The sequence below is a fragment of the Dermacentor andersoni genome, chromosome 1, assembly GCF_023375885.2.
Source record: "Dermacentor andersoni chromosome 1, qqDerAnde1_hic_scaffold, whole genome shotgun sequence".
Taxonomy (NCBI): domain Eukaryota; kingdom Metazoa; phylum Arthropoda; class Arachnida; order Ixodida; family Ixodidae; genus Dermacentor; species Dermacentor andersoni.
In genome coordinates, this window is record NC_092814.1 from 184,019,822 (window position 1) to 184,036,541 (window position 16,720).

The window sequence follows — 16,720 nt, forward strand, 5'->3', positions numbered from 1 at the left end:
TTAAAAAAAGTACGCAATACAAACAATTGAAGTGGAATCTCGATAAACAGAACTCACTTAGGAACTGCCTCTTAAACGAAACACCATCTTAATGGTTGGTCAGTTTTGTATTCATGCAACTGTATTCAGCTTTGTCCCTCAGTAAATGGAACTCCTGATAAATGGAACCAATCTCCCTGGTCCATTTAGGTTCCATTTAAAGAGAGTCCATTGCATGTATACAACGAAAATATCATTTTCATGTACAGTATAGTGCAGGCGTTGTATCCCCGTTTTTCTGTCCCCTTGTGTGTTCCATTGGCGCTACACTGTATGCGATATCACATCAACTAGCTCATCAGTCTATCTTTTTGATATACTTTTCACAGAGGTTGTCAGATGTAGAATGGGATAATTCATAAAGCATTCAGAAAAATAACAAAGAAACAGACAATTAAGCATAGCAGTGTCAGCAGATTTCCCCCCAACAAGCTTCAGAATTAACTGAACTTCTCAAGTGATCAATGCAACTCACAGCCATGTATGCTGCACAGCCAGCAGAGCGTGTGCGTGCCTTGGAGTCCACAAGGCGGCCGCTAATGCCAAAATCACAAAGGCGAACACGGCCTTGTCTGTCAAGTAGAACATTGGACGGCTTCACATCTCGGTGGATCAGGTCATGGCTTTCCTGCATTTATCAAGAGCAAAGGCATAACAGGGAGTTTTAGGTTTTACACACCTAAATTCACCGCTGGGCAAATAAAGAACACAAGCAAGATGTGGGGCTTTGCGTACGCAAGGCCGCTTGGGTGCATTATTTCTAGAACTCCCTAAGAAACACTTCACAGAAGGCCAGCATCTTCTTTGCTACCATTTATAACAAGAAATACGGTAAATTGACACCTCCCACACTAGTCGTTTGTGCAACCCAGTTTTTAAGTACTGACAGTGTACATGCATTCGAACTTTATTATAATTTTAATAACCAAAGCAGATTTGGGAACAAGGAGGAAATACAATATATGCCCCAGACACTGCACATAAAATAAGCAACTGAATGATGTACGATTAGCGGAAAAAGTTGTTAGTTCAAGCAAATGGCCAAGTCTATGAAATAAACCGTCTGAATAGCTTTAGCTTATGAGGAGCACTATGAAAGTTCTGGAATCATCAAAAATGAAGAGTTTCAGCCTTTTAGACTATTCCATTTTTTTTTTAAGATGCTCACAATGACATTCTATGCACTTTTTCATTCTGGTAAACTTTTTTGAAAACAATCTTTCCCTTCATTTTTCTCAGAGGGCTGCAAGCTCATGCTTACAGGCATGGACAGCTTCTTCAGGGCTTGAGAACCTCTCACAACGCTAGTTTTTCACTGTAAGAAACAGCAAATAACCGCATAAAGTCAAAGCAGGACTGTAAAGTAGATGAGTCACGAGTTTAACCATGTGAGCTCCAGAAGCTGAAGGGCGATGTTTGCTGTGTGTGTAAGCACATAATCACTGTGCAAGATGACGCTCTTCAGTGCAGTTCCTTAGCCACTGTTACGTTTCGCCTACGATGCGCGGTATAGCCGGCGCGGATGCAACGGACGCCGGGGCTTCGTTCAAAGCGGCGGACCTTTTGGCCCGTTCAGCGCTGCCGCAACGCCTCCTGCCATGCGCCCAGGCATGTTTCAATGCCACGTGTCTTCGTGTGTGCGTGCGTGTGTGTGTGTGCATGTTGGTGCCCACGCTTGTCAAGCGCGGCAGCCGGGGAGAGGAGCTCCCCAACTGTGAAGCGAGGATGTCTGATCGGCACCGGCCCGGCGGATGCGTCACCTTCTAGTCTCAACGTGTCCGCGCGGCGCCGTCACGTGCGCCTTATCCCGAGCCGTTCCTTCTTGCCCTCGACTCCGAGAGTATAAAAGCAGCAGCCCACGGACGCCGAGAGAGGCTCCGATTTCTTCCATCGAGTAACGTCGTCTCCAGTCTCTCCACTTCAGTCGACCTGACCGGCCGCTCTTTTGCAATGCTAGAATAAACAAGTTGTTCTGTTAGCAGTCGACTCATCCTTTGCCAGGGCCTTCGGATGCTTCCAGCTGTGCCCCAGGCCGCCAGGCCAACGCTACCCTTGGGGCTTGCGACCCAGAATCAACACCACTTCTCTTGCAGCTCAATACAGTAAAAGCTCCTCAATCCGAATTCCGTGGGGTTGCTACAACAATTCTTTCGAATTATACAAAATTCGAACTAATGAAAGCCAGAGGAAGAAATCGCTCAGTTAAGGTGCATATATAGTTTGACGTAGCGTGAGTGCGCGTGTGCACACGCTACACCACGTTGGTGAGGACAACGTCTATACAGTCAACGACTGAATTTTCGGACGCCCAAATTTTCGGACATGCCTGATATTTCGGACGTCTTTGCGGCACCGCCACGAGCCCCATAGAATCAATGTATAAGGACATCTGAAGTTTCGGACGCTCGAACCCCCCGCCGTCCAATTTTCCGGACTTTGTGACGGACGGAAGGAATTTTTGGCTCCTCGCGCAGCGCCCTTGAGAAGGAAATCCACTTGCAGCCGAAGCATATCACCGCTTTGAAGCACAACTAGCCGAATCTAGTCGTCACACACCGATTTGGTCTGGCCACGCTGGCTATGTTCATTGCCGCACTTCCGCCTCCGGCGGAGTTTCCGGAGCGGCGCCATTTTGTTTGTTTGTTTGCGCAGGCCACGTTTTGGCTAGCGTGGTGTGTGGTTGTCTGTTGTATCAAGTGTGCTCTGCGACGCTAGGCCTAGGTGCTTCGACGCTCATGAGCGAACTCCACTGTTCGCAACTTGAGGATTTCGCTTGCCTTCGATGGCGCCCACTCCGTCTTCGTCGTCCTCGCCGATGGCATCGAAGCGTGGAAAGCAGTACCGTCGGACGACGTGATCAACGACCTCCGCTCTGCTGGGGTTTCCATACCCACGGAAATAACTTTTGAACAGTTTGTTGACGCTGACAACGAGCTCGACTTCCGCGCAGAACTGACTGACGAGGAAATAGTCCGTCGGGTTGTGGAAGATTCAGAAGACTCCGATGTTGAAAATGAGGAGCCAATGCCTGCGCCACCTACAGGCGCCGAGTTGACGCGAGCACTGTTGACTCTTTTATCGGTGTACAGTGCTGACGTGACCCTTGCTCAGATCGAGGCGAATATGATCGCATGCAACCGGAACGCCGTCAAAATAACAATGAACAAGTTCTTCAAGCCACTACAGCAATAACACCGCCTGCCCGACGATGCACATGTACATAATAAACCGGCAGTCGGCTGCATACAGAGTTTTTGAACGCCTCTTTTTATAGCCACTTCACTGATGCTGTGGCAGGGTTTCGGAAGCCTGTTACTTCGCCCTTTACCTCTAGATCTGAGAAAAAAATAAAAAGGGTGCGTTTTTTTGCATGCATTCATTTTTTCGGACTGCCTGAATTTTCGGACGTTTTTACGTTCCCTAGAGGGTCCGAAAAATCGGTCGTTGACTGTAGTTAGAAGTACTCGCGAAGCCAACTAAACCGGATGTGGCCAACGGAGTCCGACGTGGAGATGGCTCTTGCTTCAGCCACGCGTTCGTCGCGCCGACTGCACTGATGTACAATACATGGCGCGGAGAAAAAAAATGTGCCCCCGCTGCTTTGCCGGCAATCGCAGATAGTCGTTCAAAGCAGCGCGCGGGTTGGGGATCAGCCAATGGCATATGCGTAGAAACCTAGAGGGGACGGCATTTCGGCTGACGCAGCGCAAGTGGTGTAGCATGACTGACTGCAAGCAACACGCGCTGAAAACGTCGGACTATAAACGCGCCTTTGCGCCACCGATGCTCACCGCAGAAACAAGACCTGCGCTCTAAAATGCACTCGTGAAATGCACCACAACCTGCTGGGACCTCGGTCTCCATTGTACTCTCGTAGCTGCACCAACTGACGAGGCTGCATGCTGCCAAGTTCCACTATACATATAGGTGGCGTCCAAACACGAAGAAAAGCAGGGAAACGACAAACAATGAAGACATACAAAAACAAAGTTCGCAATAAGGGTTCAAAAGTTTGGTGATGGGAATTCTTCAGTTTTTTTTTTCCCTTTTTCATTTATTTAACATAGGTAGGACATTAGGCAATATAATAACAAGAGCCTGGTGGCGCAACCCACCGCGTCATTCCAAAGGGGACGCTCATAACATCCATCCATCCATCCATCCATCCAGAAATGCTTTCCTTTGAGTAATAGCTACTAATCTCAAAGGCTATGCTTTTTGGTACTGCGAGCATCAACAAATGTCATGGCCACCATGTTTTAGACATGACCTAGTGCCGCTTCTTGGCAGGACACCTCACAGAGAAAGAGCATAACCTCCTTATGTAACATGAAAAAAATTAAATAAAAAACACGCAGTGCCGCATCCGCGTGTTTATCTTGAAGGTCTTAAGAAAGGGAGAGAATTGACCTACAACAAAGGTGTTGGCCATGCCTGGCCAGGCACAAACGCATCTCTCTCCAGTAAGGCCTAAACAAAGGGCCGCAGATGAAAAGAGCAAAGCTTCGCAGCCCGTACGGCGACGCAAGCATTGCCAACGTGCTCCCGCACGCTAGCACTCTCCCCATCCACGACGGTGCGGAGTTCGAATTATCGGTGGCGGTGAGGATTTCAGTGTGAATTAGCTGGGTGCATTATATACTGCTTTCAATACATTCTTAGACGGACCATGGCAGCTACTTCAAATTATCCGAAATTTCGGATTAACAAGTTGTGAATTAACGAGCTTTTACTGTATGACCTTCTGGGAGGCATAGTGTTACACACCATTTAAATATCAGAAACAGTCCTTGGTACCTCAAGAGGAACCATCATAACATGACCCTTTGTTCCACAAGAAAGTTGCTATCATTTTCTTGTCAACAGTTCATGGCTGCTTGACTTTTGTTGGTGGATCTATGTCAGAATTGAATCCATACAGGCAGCTGGCATTTCTTCTCAGGATGAACTGATTACTCCAGGGGGGGGGGGGGGGGGGGGTTATTGTGTAAGTGTCCACCTAGTGGACAGGTCCATTTCATCTGCTACCGAAGTACTCATTGACTGGGGCCACTTGTCTCGTTCTGACGCATACCCCAGCGCAGTCAATCACAACTTCTGCAGCAGACAAAATGAACATGTCCACTAGGTGGACACTTACAGAATACCCCCCCAGTTTTCATCACTTGTAACAATGTCGGACATCCACCTTGAGCTGCCTCCCTTCAAATCTAACCAGCTTTTTTTAGCATCATCTAACATGGATGCACCTTAGCTCATCTGTCAAAGCATGAGGCACCTATAGGAGTTGAAACTTTCTAACTGGCAGATGCTCATGCAAGATTTTTATAACTGCTAGCAATCTAATCTACAAGGCAACTTAAATGTCCCTAATGTCACTCGACTGCTCTAGTACAATGAAGTTCCACATTGGAAATGTTTTCTTCACTCACTGCATTTGCCAAACACCCACTCCCCTCCTTGTCTTTCAATGAAGTTCCATCCCTTCTATATTCTTGAAACTGGTGGCAAACGCTACACATGTTGCCCACAGATGCTTGATATGGTTTGTGGTAGAAGATAATAGTCAGGTCAACAAAGCATCAATAGCAGCATCCTATGCTATGGCTGCTGGCCACTGCCCTTCTGTGCACTTCCGATGCCTATCCACAGAGACATCACTGCACCAGTACCAAAGCCAGAGTCATTGTTGCATTGATCTTTGCCTTTACAAAATTGTGTAAAATTTTTTGCAATGCTAAAGCCACACTAAAGACTGCTATCAGCATCAACACACACTATCTAATCCAAGCATGCAGCCACTATAGAACTCAAATTCAGTCAGTAATTGAGACCGAAGGTGGTTTTATTGAACAGCCTCACTAGAAAATGGTAACAGAAGCAGTGCAAAAATTTGGAATGAATATATTGAATCTTGTCTATTAAATACTGTTGCTATTCCTTAAGTTGCCATTATGTCCTCAAATACAGTCAACTCTTGTTACAATGGACCCTGTTAATCCGACAAAAAACGTCCGTTTTATCCGAAGTCCATAACATCTGAAAAGCCTCACTTCTGTAACTTTTGTCGCAGTGCCTAATTTTATTGCACAGTGTGAGTGACGAATGTCCAAAGTAAAAAACAAACAGAAAAGTAGCTGTTTCACCCTAAAGGCAAAGCATTGATTGTCAATGAAAACAATTTTTTACTTATGGGAATAAATTGATGAAAATTGACATGCAGGTGTGATTTGTTATGCCGATATATAACTGAAATCAGTTTTGTGCTATCTATTATAGTTCTTGAATTACAACACTTGACAGTCTCTAATGGTCATCCCCAAATCAATTAACTTCACATAACTTAGCCAAGATTTGCAAATTAGCACGTTCACAAAGGCCATTTCTGTGCAAGAAAGCTATTGGTTTATTTTTTAAATGCCGAAATGAGCATAAATATTTTTTTTTAAGTTTCCTATGCATGTCTTATTAACGACGTTTGCAAAAACCCATTATAAATTTTTTTATGCAGTGCAGATAAAAATGGACAGCTTTATTGCACTCATCGATGTTTGAGGATCTAAGTGCAAAAGACAATATTTTTGTGTTCATTAGTTGCGAAATGGCACTGGGATGACTACAAGCAACTACACAAAAAATTAAAACTGAGAAAGTGGAGCTCAAACTTTCATTTGTTGTAAACATTTAAATCTTTACTTTGAGCACCTAAAACACGCCTGGGATATAGTCCTCTGCCTGTGAGGACACATTTTCTTTACGTTTTAGTGTAGGTTTTCGCTTCTTTACAGCCGTTTCGTGCACCTTAGTAGCATTCTTGTTGTGTCGTGCATCCATGCGTCGTGCAGGGGTGGATGACAGCTCATTCAATACGTCCACTCTTGTCTCCTCTCATTGCGCAACCTCTTCATTAGTGAGATTTAAAGCTGAAATCCACAGCTGAATATTTGATGCGAAAACTTCTGCACTCGCCGATGTCATGACGTCAGCACCGCACATGGACACGCTGCACTTTCTTGGTCACCCTCGTGCACCAGTCATGCCTCGTCGACACAGTTGGTGGCATCCACTTCTACGAGTAGTTTTCTCCCTCTGTTCCATGCCTTTCATGGTCTTCCGTACACGTCGGCCGTTCAGAACTTGCTTCCTTTGGGGCTCATCACAGAACATGTGCGTTAAGCTGCCACAATCATTAATCACATTGATCAGAACGCGCAGCTGGTCAGCAATTCAAATCTACATACTTGCCAACCTGAATATTTGGAAATTCGTAAAACTATGGCGGCGGGATTCCCAAGGCCTGCAGCAGTCTTGTGAAGATGTGTAGCAGACTTTGGGGTCAGTGCAGGGTTCTTGGGGGTTTGTGAGGAAGTCTTCAGAATTTGGTATGACTCTGAAAACAAGCTCTGCTTGTTGCACTGCTTTGTTTCAAATAAAAAAAAGCTGAGTAGTGCTTCCCACTGGTCGAGCAGCCTCTTCAAACACTTTCCCAACAAAAGCCAACGTGTCAGCGAGCGCTTCAACATCTTTCTGACCTCAGCGTCATGCATTTTTTGGAACTCAATCTTTCTGTTTTGAGCTTTTATCTAGAAGATGTCAACCAAAGCCTCATCAACCTTTACAGGAAAACATGAAGCTCCTTTTTGGGTGGCTAAGTCGATGAGATGGCACAGGCAACCAGCCCCTATCAAACCTGGTTGAGCTCCTCTCAATACAGTAGAAACACTGTTTTTCTTGCCGCTCATGACATTGCCATTGTCCGAAGACATAGCCAACAGGTTTCCAACAGGCAAATTCCGCGACATCATCTCATCCAGAACCAGATTTGCAATCTTGTGACCCGTCACTTCCCCTTGGATTGTCCAGAGGCAAAGAAGGTGGCTTTCGACTCTACTCATTTCTTTATTGAAATATGTAGCAACAAAAGGGTAAAGCTGCATATCCCTATTCTTACTGCCATCCACAGCAATCGAAAATACTTGCTGTTTTAGGACGTCCAGCAAAGAAGTCTCCGCGTTGGCAGCCACTTCCCGAACAATTGATGTAGTCTTTGTGCATCCACAGGCGTAGCGTTTCGCTTCTCTGCACTTGGAGAACATCTTCCAGAAAAGCGGTCTGGCGTGATCGCTGACACTCAGCAGGATGTTGTGTTCAACTAAAAACACCAGGAAGAGGCATTCTGCACAATTCATACCGAGGGCGTTGTCGCTGCGCACAAAATTTGCTAGGCTTGGCTGGCTGTCCGTGGCTCACATGTATCCCCGATGCTTTTTCGAAGCGATGTGGACCTTGATGTCAGAATTGCCACCATGCGAGATGTTCACATCACAGTCACACGTGGTGCAGAATCCGAACTTCTCCTCTTTCTTCGACGAAGCACGGAAATTCTGCTGTGTACGATTTCAAAAACACTTGGAAGTACTTTCGGGGCTTCGAGCCCGCCATTGCACTGCAAGGCCGCTACAGGACGGAGTCGCACTGCATCTGACGTGGCAGCTAGTCACACAAAAGGCGAGGCTAACTAACACTGCAGTGACTGGAGCTGACTGAAATCCAAACCCACGCACCCGCGCAAACAAAGGCAACAGCACGGCAACAGCTTCGCGGAGGCGCTAGAGCTGCTATCGGCACTATCGAGCTTTGGATATTGATTCGTGACCCCCCTAATAGACGATGGAAGTCACTACAACCTTGTAGCTGCTGATGATGATACCACGCATACATATTGCCCTCTTGTGGCGGCGCAAGGTACCAGGGTGTAGTTTTACTACATATTCACGTTTTTTTTTACACAAAATGTTTTCCGTAAAATTTCAAGCAAGATTCATAAAATCGTAAGACTGCTCGAAATACGTACATTTTACGGAGAATTCAGAAGAGTTGGCCGGTATGAATCTACAACAGCAAATAGGAGCACGCCGAGTGCCCCACGTGACTGTTGCGCTGAATCGCAATGGCGCTTCCTTGTGCCTTTTTTTCACTCGCATTTGCTCGTTTATTTTATGGTGCAGAAACACGGCGCTGTACTATCTTGAGCTCCGATCTCTCCTGTTTACAATGATACCAAGATGGGGGTGCTGCACCAACGGATAGCTGAGCAAACTGCAGTGCGACGGTGCCTTTCGAATACTTTTTTTTTTTTTTGCAATTTTTGATGACAGCACTCTAGGAAAGTGTTGTTTTCTCGGTTTCTGCTCCATATTTTGTCATAATATTTCCCCACAAGGTAAATAAAGGTCTGTAGACCGCGAAAAAAGAAAATCAGAAAATCGAAAATTTTTACAATTTGACCACTTCAATTGGCTTGTCATCGCGTTACATCGCGAAAAATGGCCAGAAAATCGATTTTTTGAAAATCACATTTTCAGTTTCTATAACCCTTTTTTTTTATCTGATACCCAAATACCATCACTGTAAACCACTTAGAAGTGCTCTAAAAAATTCGTTTTATTAGCCAAGGTGGCGAAAAATCTCGCGGAAATCAAGAAAGAACAGCGTTTTTCACGCCACAATATCTCCGGAACGGCTCGGCCGAGCGCCGCCATCTTGGTCTCGTTGGAAAGCGCATTTCTCCGTCTTCAAATTTGCCGCTTCAGCGATATCCTCCATACAGAAACAAGCGCACAAAAAGCAAATCATTGAAGGTCGTGCCGGAGTCTGCGATTGGCCGCGCCTGCCACGTGACTCCAGCGCGGTTCGCCATTGGTTTGGCGCTCGCGTCGTCTGCTCGGCTCTTTGCACCTCGCGAGTTTGATGTCTCCACTGGCCGTAATCTCGACGTGTCAAAACGAGCGCTACGCGGACATCGCAGTAGCGTGGCCGATCCCTACGCTTGTGGATGTTTCAGACTCGCGGCTAAGCATTCCGGGCATCGGCGACGCGGACTTCGCGACCAAGATTCACGCGCGGAATATTCGGACATGCGGCTAAGCCTTTCAGCACTTGGTGTTTCGAATTCGTGACAAATTCGTATCGCGCACGCAATCCTCGGAAACGCAGCTAAACATTTCGCGCATAGGGAGTCTCCGACTCTGCGATCATGCACATCGCGCGCGGACTTCTCGGACCGTCACGTAATCATTTTGTGCATCGGCGCCTCCGACTGCGCGAATAAGCGCATCGAGTGTCGACTCCTCGAGCCCGCGACTAGGAATTTCGCGCGTCGGCACGTAGGACTGCGCGAATGAGCGCGTCGAGTGTCGACTCCTCGAGCCCGCGACTAGGCATTTCACGCGTCGGCACCTCGGACTGCCCGAATAAGCGCACCGAGGGTCGACTCCTCGAGCCCGCGACTAGGCATTTCGCGCGTCGGCACCTTGAACTGCGCGACTAAGCACATCGCGCGTCGGCTCCTTGTATCTGCGGCTATGCATTTCGCACATCGGCACTTCGGACTCGCAACCAAGCACATTGCGCGTTCACTCTATTATCATATTGTCATGATAGCTCCTAACAATATCTATCATACCACCCCTTCATAAAGAGAACCTCATCATGAGCTCTGTTCACTAGGCCCCTTGGGCTGGCACACAGCTGGCTGAAGAAGTGATCGAGGCATCATACAAAAGTAAAATTCGGGAAAGCACCTAGCAGCTGCATATCTATCACTGGCTCTCTGATCCTAAGTTCCACAGCCACTGTCAGGTGAAGATGACTTGGAAGGCTACTTACACTCAGAGCCTTCATTCAGTGACATGGTCAATTATACCAAATGAAAAAATGCCTCACTGATTGTAATGGAGACTGCTATCAATCAGGCAGCCTGCATGTACAACACTGGAACTATATTCATGCCCACACAGAGTTCTACCCTTCGGTTTGAAACCCAGGCACCATGCTCTTTGTAGAGCATGGTGCCTAATAAAGTTTCTTGTGCTAGTTCAGTGGCCAGTGTGCTATTATTTTGAGAGTGTGCAGTCACACATTTAGTATGGCCATTCTTACAAAACATAGAGCTTCAATACGGTGCCATTTGTATTGCTGTAGATTCACTTCAGCAAAAGCTACATTTGTTTGCAACTTCAAATGCGTTTATTTCAGTTCGATGTTTTTGCACACTGTACTCCGCCTTACGGGTGTTTTTTCTAGTTTGTTTTTGGCCAAAAATGACAAGGGTGGTATCAATTTATTCGTATTGAAATGATCTGGGGGGTGATGCTATTTTTATTACTCTTGCACCGTCATGAAAATTACATTCAGGTATAGTAATCGCTGCTAATTAGAAAAAGAAATGTTCATAATAAATGCTAGATTGTTCTTTTTGTCCGCAAAATGCTTCCAAATGAATAAAAATAGCATCACCCCCTACAGTAGGTCTTTAGCAATGGTGTCATGCATTTAGTTTTTGGTTTAGCAAGACGGAATCATCACAAAGCCCCGTAACGAGTTTGAAATTAATTTGACTTCAGACCTCAATATTTTTTGAACTGCTACAGCTATCAAAAATCTAATTACAGATCTGAAATCAGCATGAAAAATTACTCCAGACAGTGGAGTTTATTAAATATTCACCCAAAAATAAGAACAAAATTTTTAGGACCCACCTCCCCCCTTAAGCAAGATAAGTGCAGCAGCAGCAGCATGAATTGACCTTCGTGCTGTCTTTATCTTCATTGCGAAGTGAACGTCGAAAGCACAGTGCATATGAAGCTACCGGCACTGGGCGCTCTTCTTCCACATCGCAGATTGCTTTGAAGGTAAGGCCAGCACAGGCACGTACTTTGTCCACATCGCAGATCGCTTTCAAGACACGGCAGCCGCACTGTAAGCAGCAGCCGCCAGAGTAGAACCGCCCCTTCTCTCGACTAACTCCCCCCCCACGTCCCTCGCGCGCGAATGAGATGGCCCTTCCGCCCTCGCACGCGCGATATTGAGCCGCGATCGTCGGCTGACTGTCTTCGCAGTTGGCGCTTCCATGCTGATTGAATTAACGCAGAAAATGGGAAGACAGGCAGTAGACTAGGTTACACCAGCACCTGGTTACACGTACAACATGGAGGTATGCAAATAAAGGAAGCTACAGCAGCTAGGCTAGAAGCGCATACGAGGCGGCCATTTTTCGAATGCCGATGGTGATGTGGTAACGCGAATTTAGGCTCGTACTCGATTCTAACAAGCATGCAATTTTTGGACCCGTTTTATTGGAATAAAGGTGCGCGTTAGATTCGAGTAAATACAGTATGTCCGTCAGCCATGCATGCTTTACGTGAAGCTTGCCGACATCCTTCTCCAAGGCATCAAAGTGCTCCATGTAGTGCAGCAGAAGGTTCGTCGCAAAAACGAAGCCCCAAAGGGACTGAATCATGGCGGGCCTCCTGTGAGGACAACGTTGAGGCAGCCTGCCCTACCGCGTCATCACTGCCGTCGTCGCCGTCACTATCTGATGAAAGCACGTTCGCGACGATCGTCTCATCGGTTAGAAGCACTTAGTCTCCAAATCCATAGCCATGCGGTTTCTTTTCACCGGCAACGTCGTGCATTGCCAATGATCAGCAGGCAGATCAGCCATATTCCGTTTCGGCGGCGAGTCAAGCGAAGATGAGAAACCGCGTGGCCAAGAACGACTTTGACAAAGCCAACAAAAACTAACGCAAGCGAGTAAGCTGTTCGCAGAACTGCACTGAATGAGGAGCCAGTGAGCAACATGTGAGCAATCTGCTTGCGGCGCAGTTGGCATGGTCCATTTGTATTTCGGAGGGGTGGAAGGGCGACGAGAGAGAGCCGCGCGGAGATGGCTGGAAAATGAGCGCACGGCGGCTGTTGGAGCAGCGGCCCATCGTGGAGCGACTCGAATTTCTCTTTTTCTTTTTTTTCTTTTCAAGGATTTCGCATTTCACTACCTTTCGACTCGGACACCCAGCAGCCAGACTTCATTGTTATAACCGATAATGCGGCATCGGGGCATTGTAGTAACCGGGTTATTTCACCATGGAAAACATACAAAAGTAGATGGTGCAGCAGCTTCTCATTGTTGTAGCCGATATATTGTTAAAATTGGCATTGTTATAAGTGGGTTCGACTGTATTGCGAAATTTTTTCTACACTTTTCATTAAAAGTGAATGTATTTCTTTTTTCTCATTTTCTCAAAACACCGATTTTTGACTTCTTGCTGATTTATGGCAGCGATATCCTTGCCTTCAAGGCAGGTAGAGCCATAATTTTTGTTGTGGCTCATAACTGTGTGTGCAAAGCACAGAATGGTAATAAGATATTTTGAAATTTATGCTTTAAAAATTTTCAGGTCTGCTTTAGATCAGACAGTGGGGTACCCACATTTGGAACAGTGAAGATTGAATTGCTATAGAATTAGTAAAATTTGTTACTTCAGAAAAGTATTCCTACCATTGTGTTCCTTATGTTTTCTAGTACTGTTACGTTTCGCCTACGACGCGCGGTATAGCCGGCGCGGATGCAACGGACGCCGGGGCTTCGTTCAAAGCGGCGGACATTTTGGCCCGTTCGGAGCTCCCGCAAAGCCTCCCCGCCAAGCGCGTCCAGGCGTGTTTCAGTGCCACGTGTCTTCGTGTGTGCGTGTGTGTGTGTGTGTGCCCACGCTTGTCAAAGCGCGGCAGCCGGGGAGAGGAGCTCCCTAAGTGTGAAGCGAGGAGGTCTGTCCGGCGCCGGGCCGGCGGATGCGTCACTACACTCGTCCCAACGTGTCTCTCAGCTTGTCCGTGCCGCGCGTCACGTGGGCCTCTATCAGGCGTTCCCTCTTGCCCTCGACTCCGAGACTATAAAAGCAGCTGCCCCCGGACGCCGAGGGGGGCTCCGATTTCTTCCGTTGAGTTACGTGCTCTCCCGTCTCTCCACTTCGGTTGACCTGACCGCCCGCTCTTTTGCGATGTTAAAATAAACAAGTTGTTCTCTGTTACCAGTCGACTCATGCTTTGCCGGGACCTTCGGATGCTTCCAGTTGTGCCCCAGGCCGCCAGGCCAACGCTACCCTTGGGGCTTGCGACCCATTCGCAACAACGGGCGTCAGCACTGAGATGCCAATAGCTGGTTGCCAGCGGTGAGATCGCGACAACGGAGGCCAGCAGCGAAGATATGCGGTTGACTGTACACTGAGCAGCACAACGACCATCCGGGAGCAGTGCAACGAGCCCTGTGTGATGACTGGTTGCCTGCAGCGGAACGACTGCGCTGAATTCTTGGCTGTGAGGTTTGGTGAGTGCGGGACTTTCTTCTTCTGAGTTTTGCCAGGCTTTTGTTAGTGTCAGAAACAGAGCTGGTAATTGTGGTTGTCGTTGCTGCCGGGTTAGTTTGCGGCAAGACAATAGTAGGCAGTAGAGAAAGCAGCATTCAGAGCAGCCATGGATTTGAAGTCGTTGCGCAAACCGATATTGCTGGAGCTTGCATGAGAGTTGGCTCTGGATGTCTCAGACAAACTCAGAAAACCAGAACTGCTAAGGGCTATTCTTGAGTTAGAAGCGGAGGATGACGAGCTGTCGGAATGCCTTGAGACCATTGAGGAGAGGGCAAAAAGACAGGAGCGCGAACTTAAAGAACAGAAAGAGAGACAGGAGCGTGAACTTAAAGAACAGAAAGAGAGACAGGAGCGTGAACTTAAAGAACAGAAAGAGAAAGATGAGCGTGAACGAAAAGAACAGAAAGAAAAGGAAGAGCGTGAACGTAAAGAACAGATAGAACGAGAGCAACAAGAGAAAAAAGAAGAGCGCGAACACGCTTTGGAAATGAAGCGTCTCGAGGTAGAGATGGAACGCGCTCGTAATGGAAGTCAGGCACACGGTGCAGGAGAACGAGTATCGTTCAAAATGACTGACCTGATGCGGCCGTTTAAGCTTGGAGAGGACATTGGTTTGTTCCTGGTTAACTTTGAGCGAACGTGCGAGAAGCAGGGGTTCTCTCGGGAAACGTGGCCACAGCGCTTGCTCACTTTGTTACCCGGCGAGGCGGCCGACGTAGTCGCTCGCTTGAATAGAGAGGAAGCAGAGGATTTCGACAAAGTGAAATCGAGTCTGCTAAAAAAGTACAGGCTGTCAGCGGAGGCGTTCCGTCGGAAGTTTCGGGAAAATGAGAAAGGCAGAAGTGAGTCATATACAGTGGAACCCCGTTCATACGTTTTTCACCGGACCGGGGGAAAAAAACGTAACAGCCGGGAAAACACAACAGTGAGGAAAGCTCCGAAAATGAATGAAAAAAGTGCAGCTTCAACTATAGACAATTTATTTTCACAGAGTGCGCTTAGGACTTAAAAAAGTCCAGAATGGTGGCTTGCCGTTTCTTTCGCTCGCTATAAATCGCCACACGTTTCTCAATACCCTGGAAGGCCGCATTGCTGTCAGCGTCGCTGTGAGATGCGACGTACCTGCGGAGGAGGTCCAGAGCCGCGACGGCTTCTCCAAAGCTAGGATTTGGCAACTCCCCGGCATCATGCGGCTCGTGCTCCTTGTCGTCACCGCGCCACGGCAATGGCAACGGACGAACGAATATACGCGGGAAATTTTGCCCTCTTTGGCGTAATCATGCTAACGTGCTAACGATTGTTTAGTATTGCTGCGGAGCGCGCGCGTCCGAGCAGCCCGATTGCGCGCAGCGCGGCGTGGGAGAAACGTAAACAAGAGAGGAGAGCAGGCCCGATAGGCGGAGCAACGCCACGAGCAACGCCAACTTCCGGTTTCACTTTAGCTTCACAAAGAGTGACGTCAGGGCCTCTCCCGAGTTTCCTTCCTCCGTGAGTCGACCCGTCCAACAACCAAGCGGTGACCGTAATCACAGTGATGATAGTAAGATCATTTTTCACGAATGGCCACTTAGCGGCGGCCTCATGCGGCCTCTCGAACTGGCGTGCGGCTTCTTGCAGCCAGTTCCATAGCCAAGCCCGGCCAAGCCCAGCCAAAACTCGTCAAAAGCCAAAATGGCGGTTGGAACGCGTTGTCTACTTTAGCCCAGGCGGGTTCGGGGTGCTAAGTTGCGACGTATCATGCGGGAACGTTTTCACAGCTACAACGTAACAGCGGGGTTCCTTATACATTGGATCCTATGGAAGCTATACCGGGACCGGATGAAAACGACGTAGCAGCCGGGAAAACGCAGCAGTGAGGAACGTAACAGCGGGGTTCTACTGTACAGAGTTTGCCTACAGGCTAATGTCAAACATGCAGGAGTGGCTCAAAGAAGAGAAAGTGTTTGGTGACCACGAGAAAGTTCTGCAGTGTTTCGGGCTGGAACAGTTTTATAGTCGGTTACCTGAGAACGTGCGGTACTGGGTCTTGGATAGGCCAGACGTTAGTACGGTGGCTAGAGCCGCCGAGCTAGCCGAGGAGTTTGTGACGCGTCGGGCTCGCGGAGCTAAGGACGGTCAAAAGGGTGAATTTGGCTCCAAGTTTGAGAGGCCGAAGTTCACACCCACGAGAGCAAAGGGGGACACACGTAGTGCGGATGCGAGTGAAAGCAGTCCGACCGAACGTAAGGAGACGGCGGCAGCTGAAGCCGAACGCAGAAAGCGGTTCGAGACGAGGCAAGCGCGCGTTTGTTATACGTGCCAGAAGCCGGGTCACTTTTCGGCGCAGTGTCCAGAAACAAAAACAAAAGTAGTGCTTTTGTCATTATGCAGCACTGACGAGAACATGAAGCTTCTCGAGCCTTACATGCGAGACCTCCTCGTGAACGGGAAAGAGTGCCGAGTGCTTCGCGATTCCGCAGCTACAATGGATGTAGTTC

General features: G+C 47.8%; 1 protein-coding gene across 1 annotated transcript in view; it reads right to left on the reverse strand.

Annotated features, from left to right (window-relative positions):
- LOC126547259 (dual specificity mitogen-activated protein kinase kinase 7-like) overlaps positions 1-16,720 on the reverse strand; it is a 58,098-nt gene that overhangs the window by 20,255 nt on the left and 21,123 nt on the right. The window contains exon 5 of the mRNA XM_050195221.3: positions 515-667. Coding sequence (XP_050051178.1) covers positions 515-667 — 153 coding nt within the window. The remainder of the gene's footprint in view (positions 1-514; positions 668-16,720) is intronic.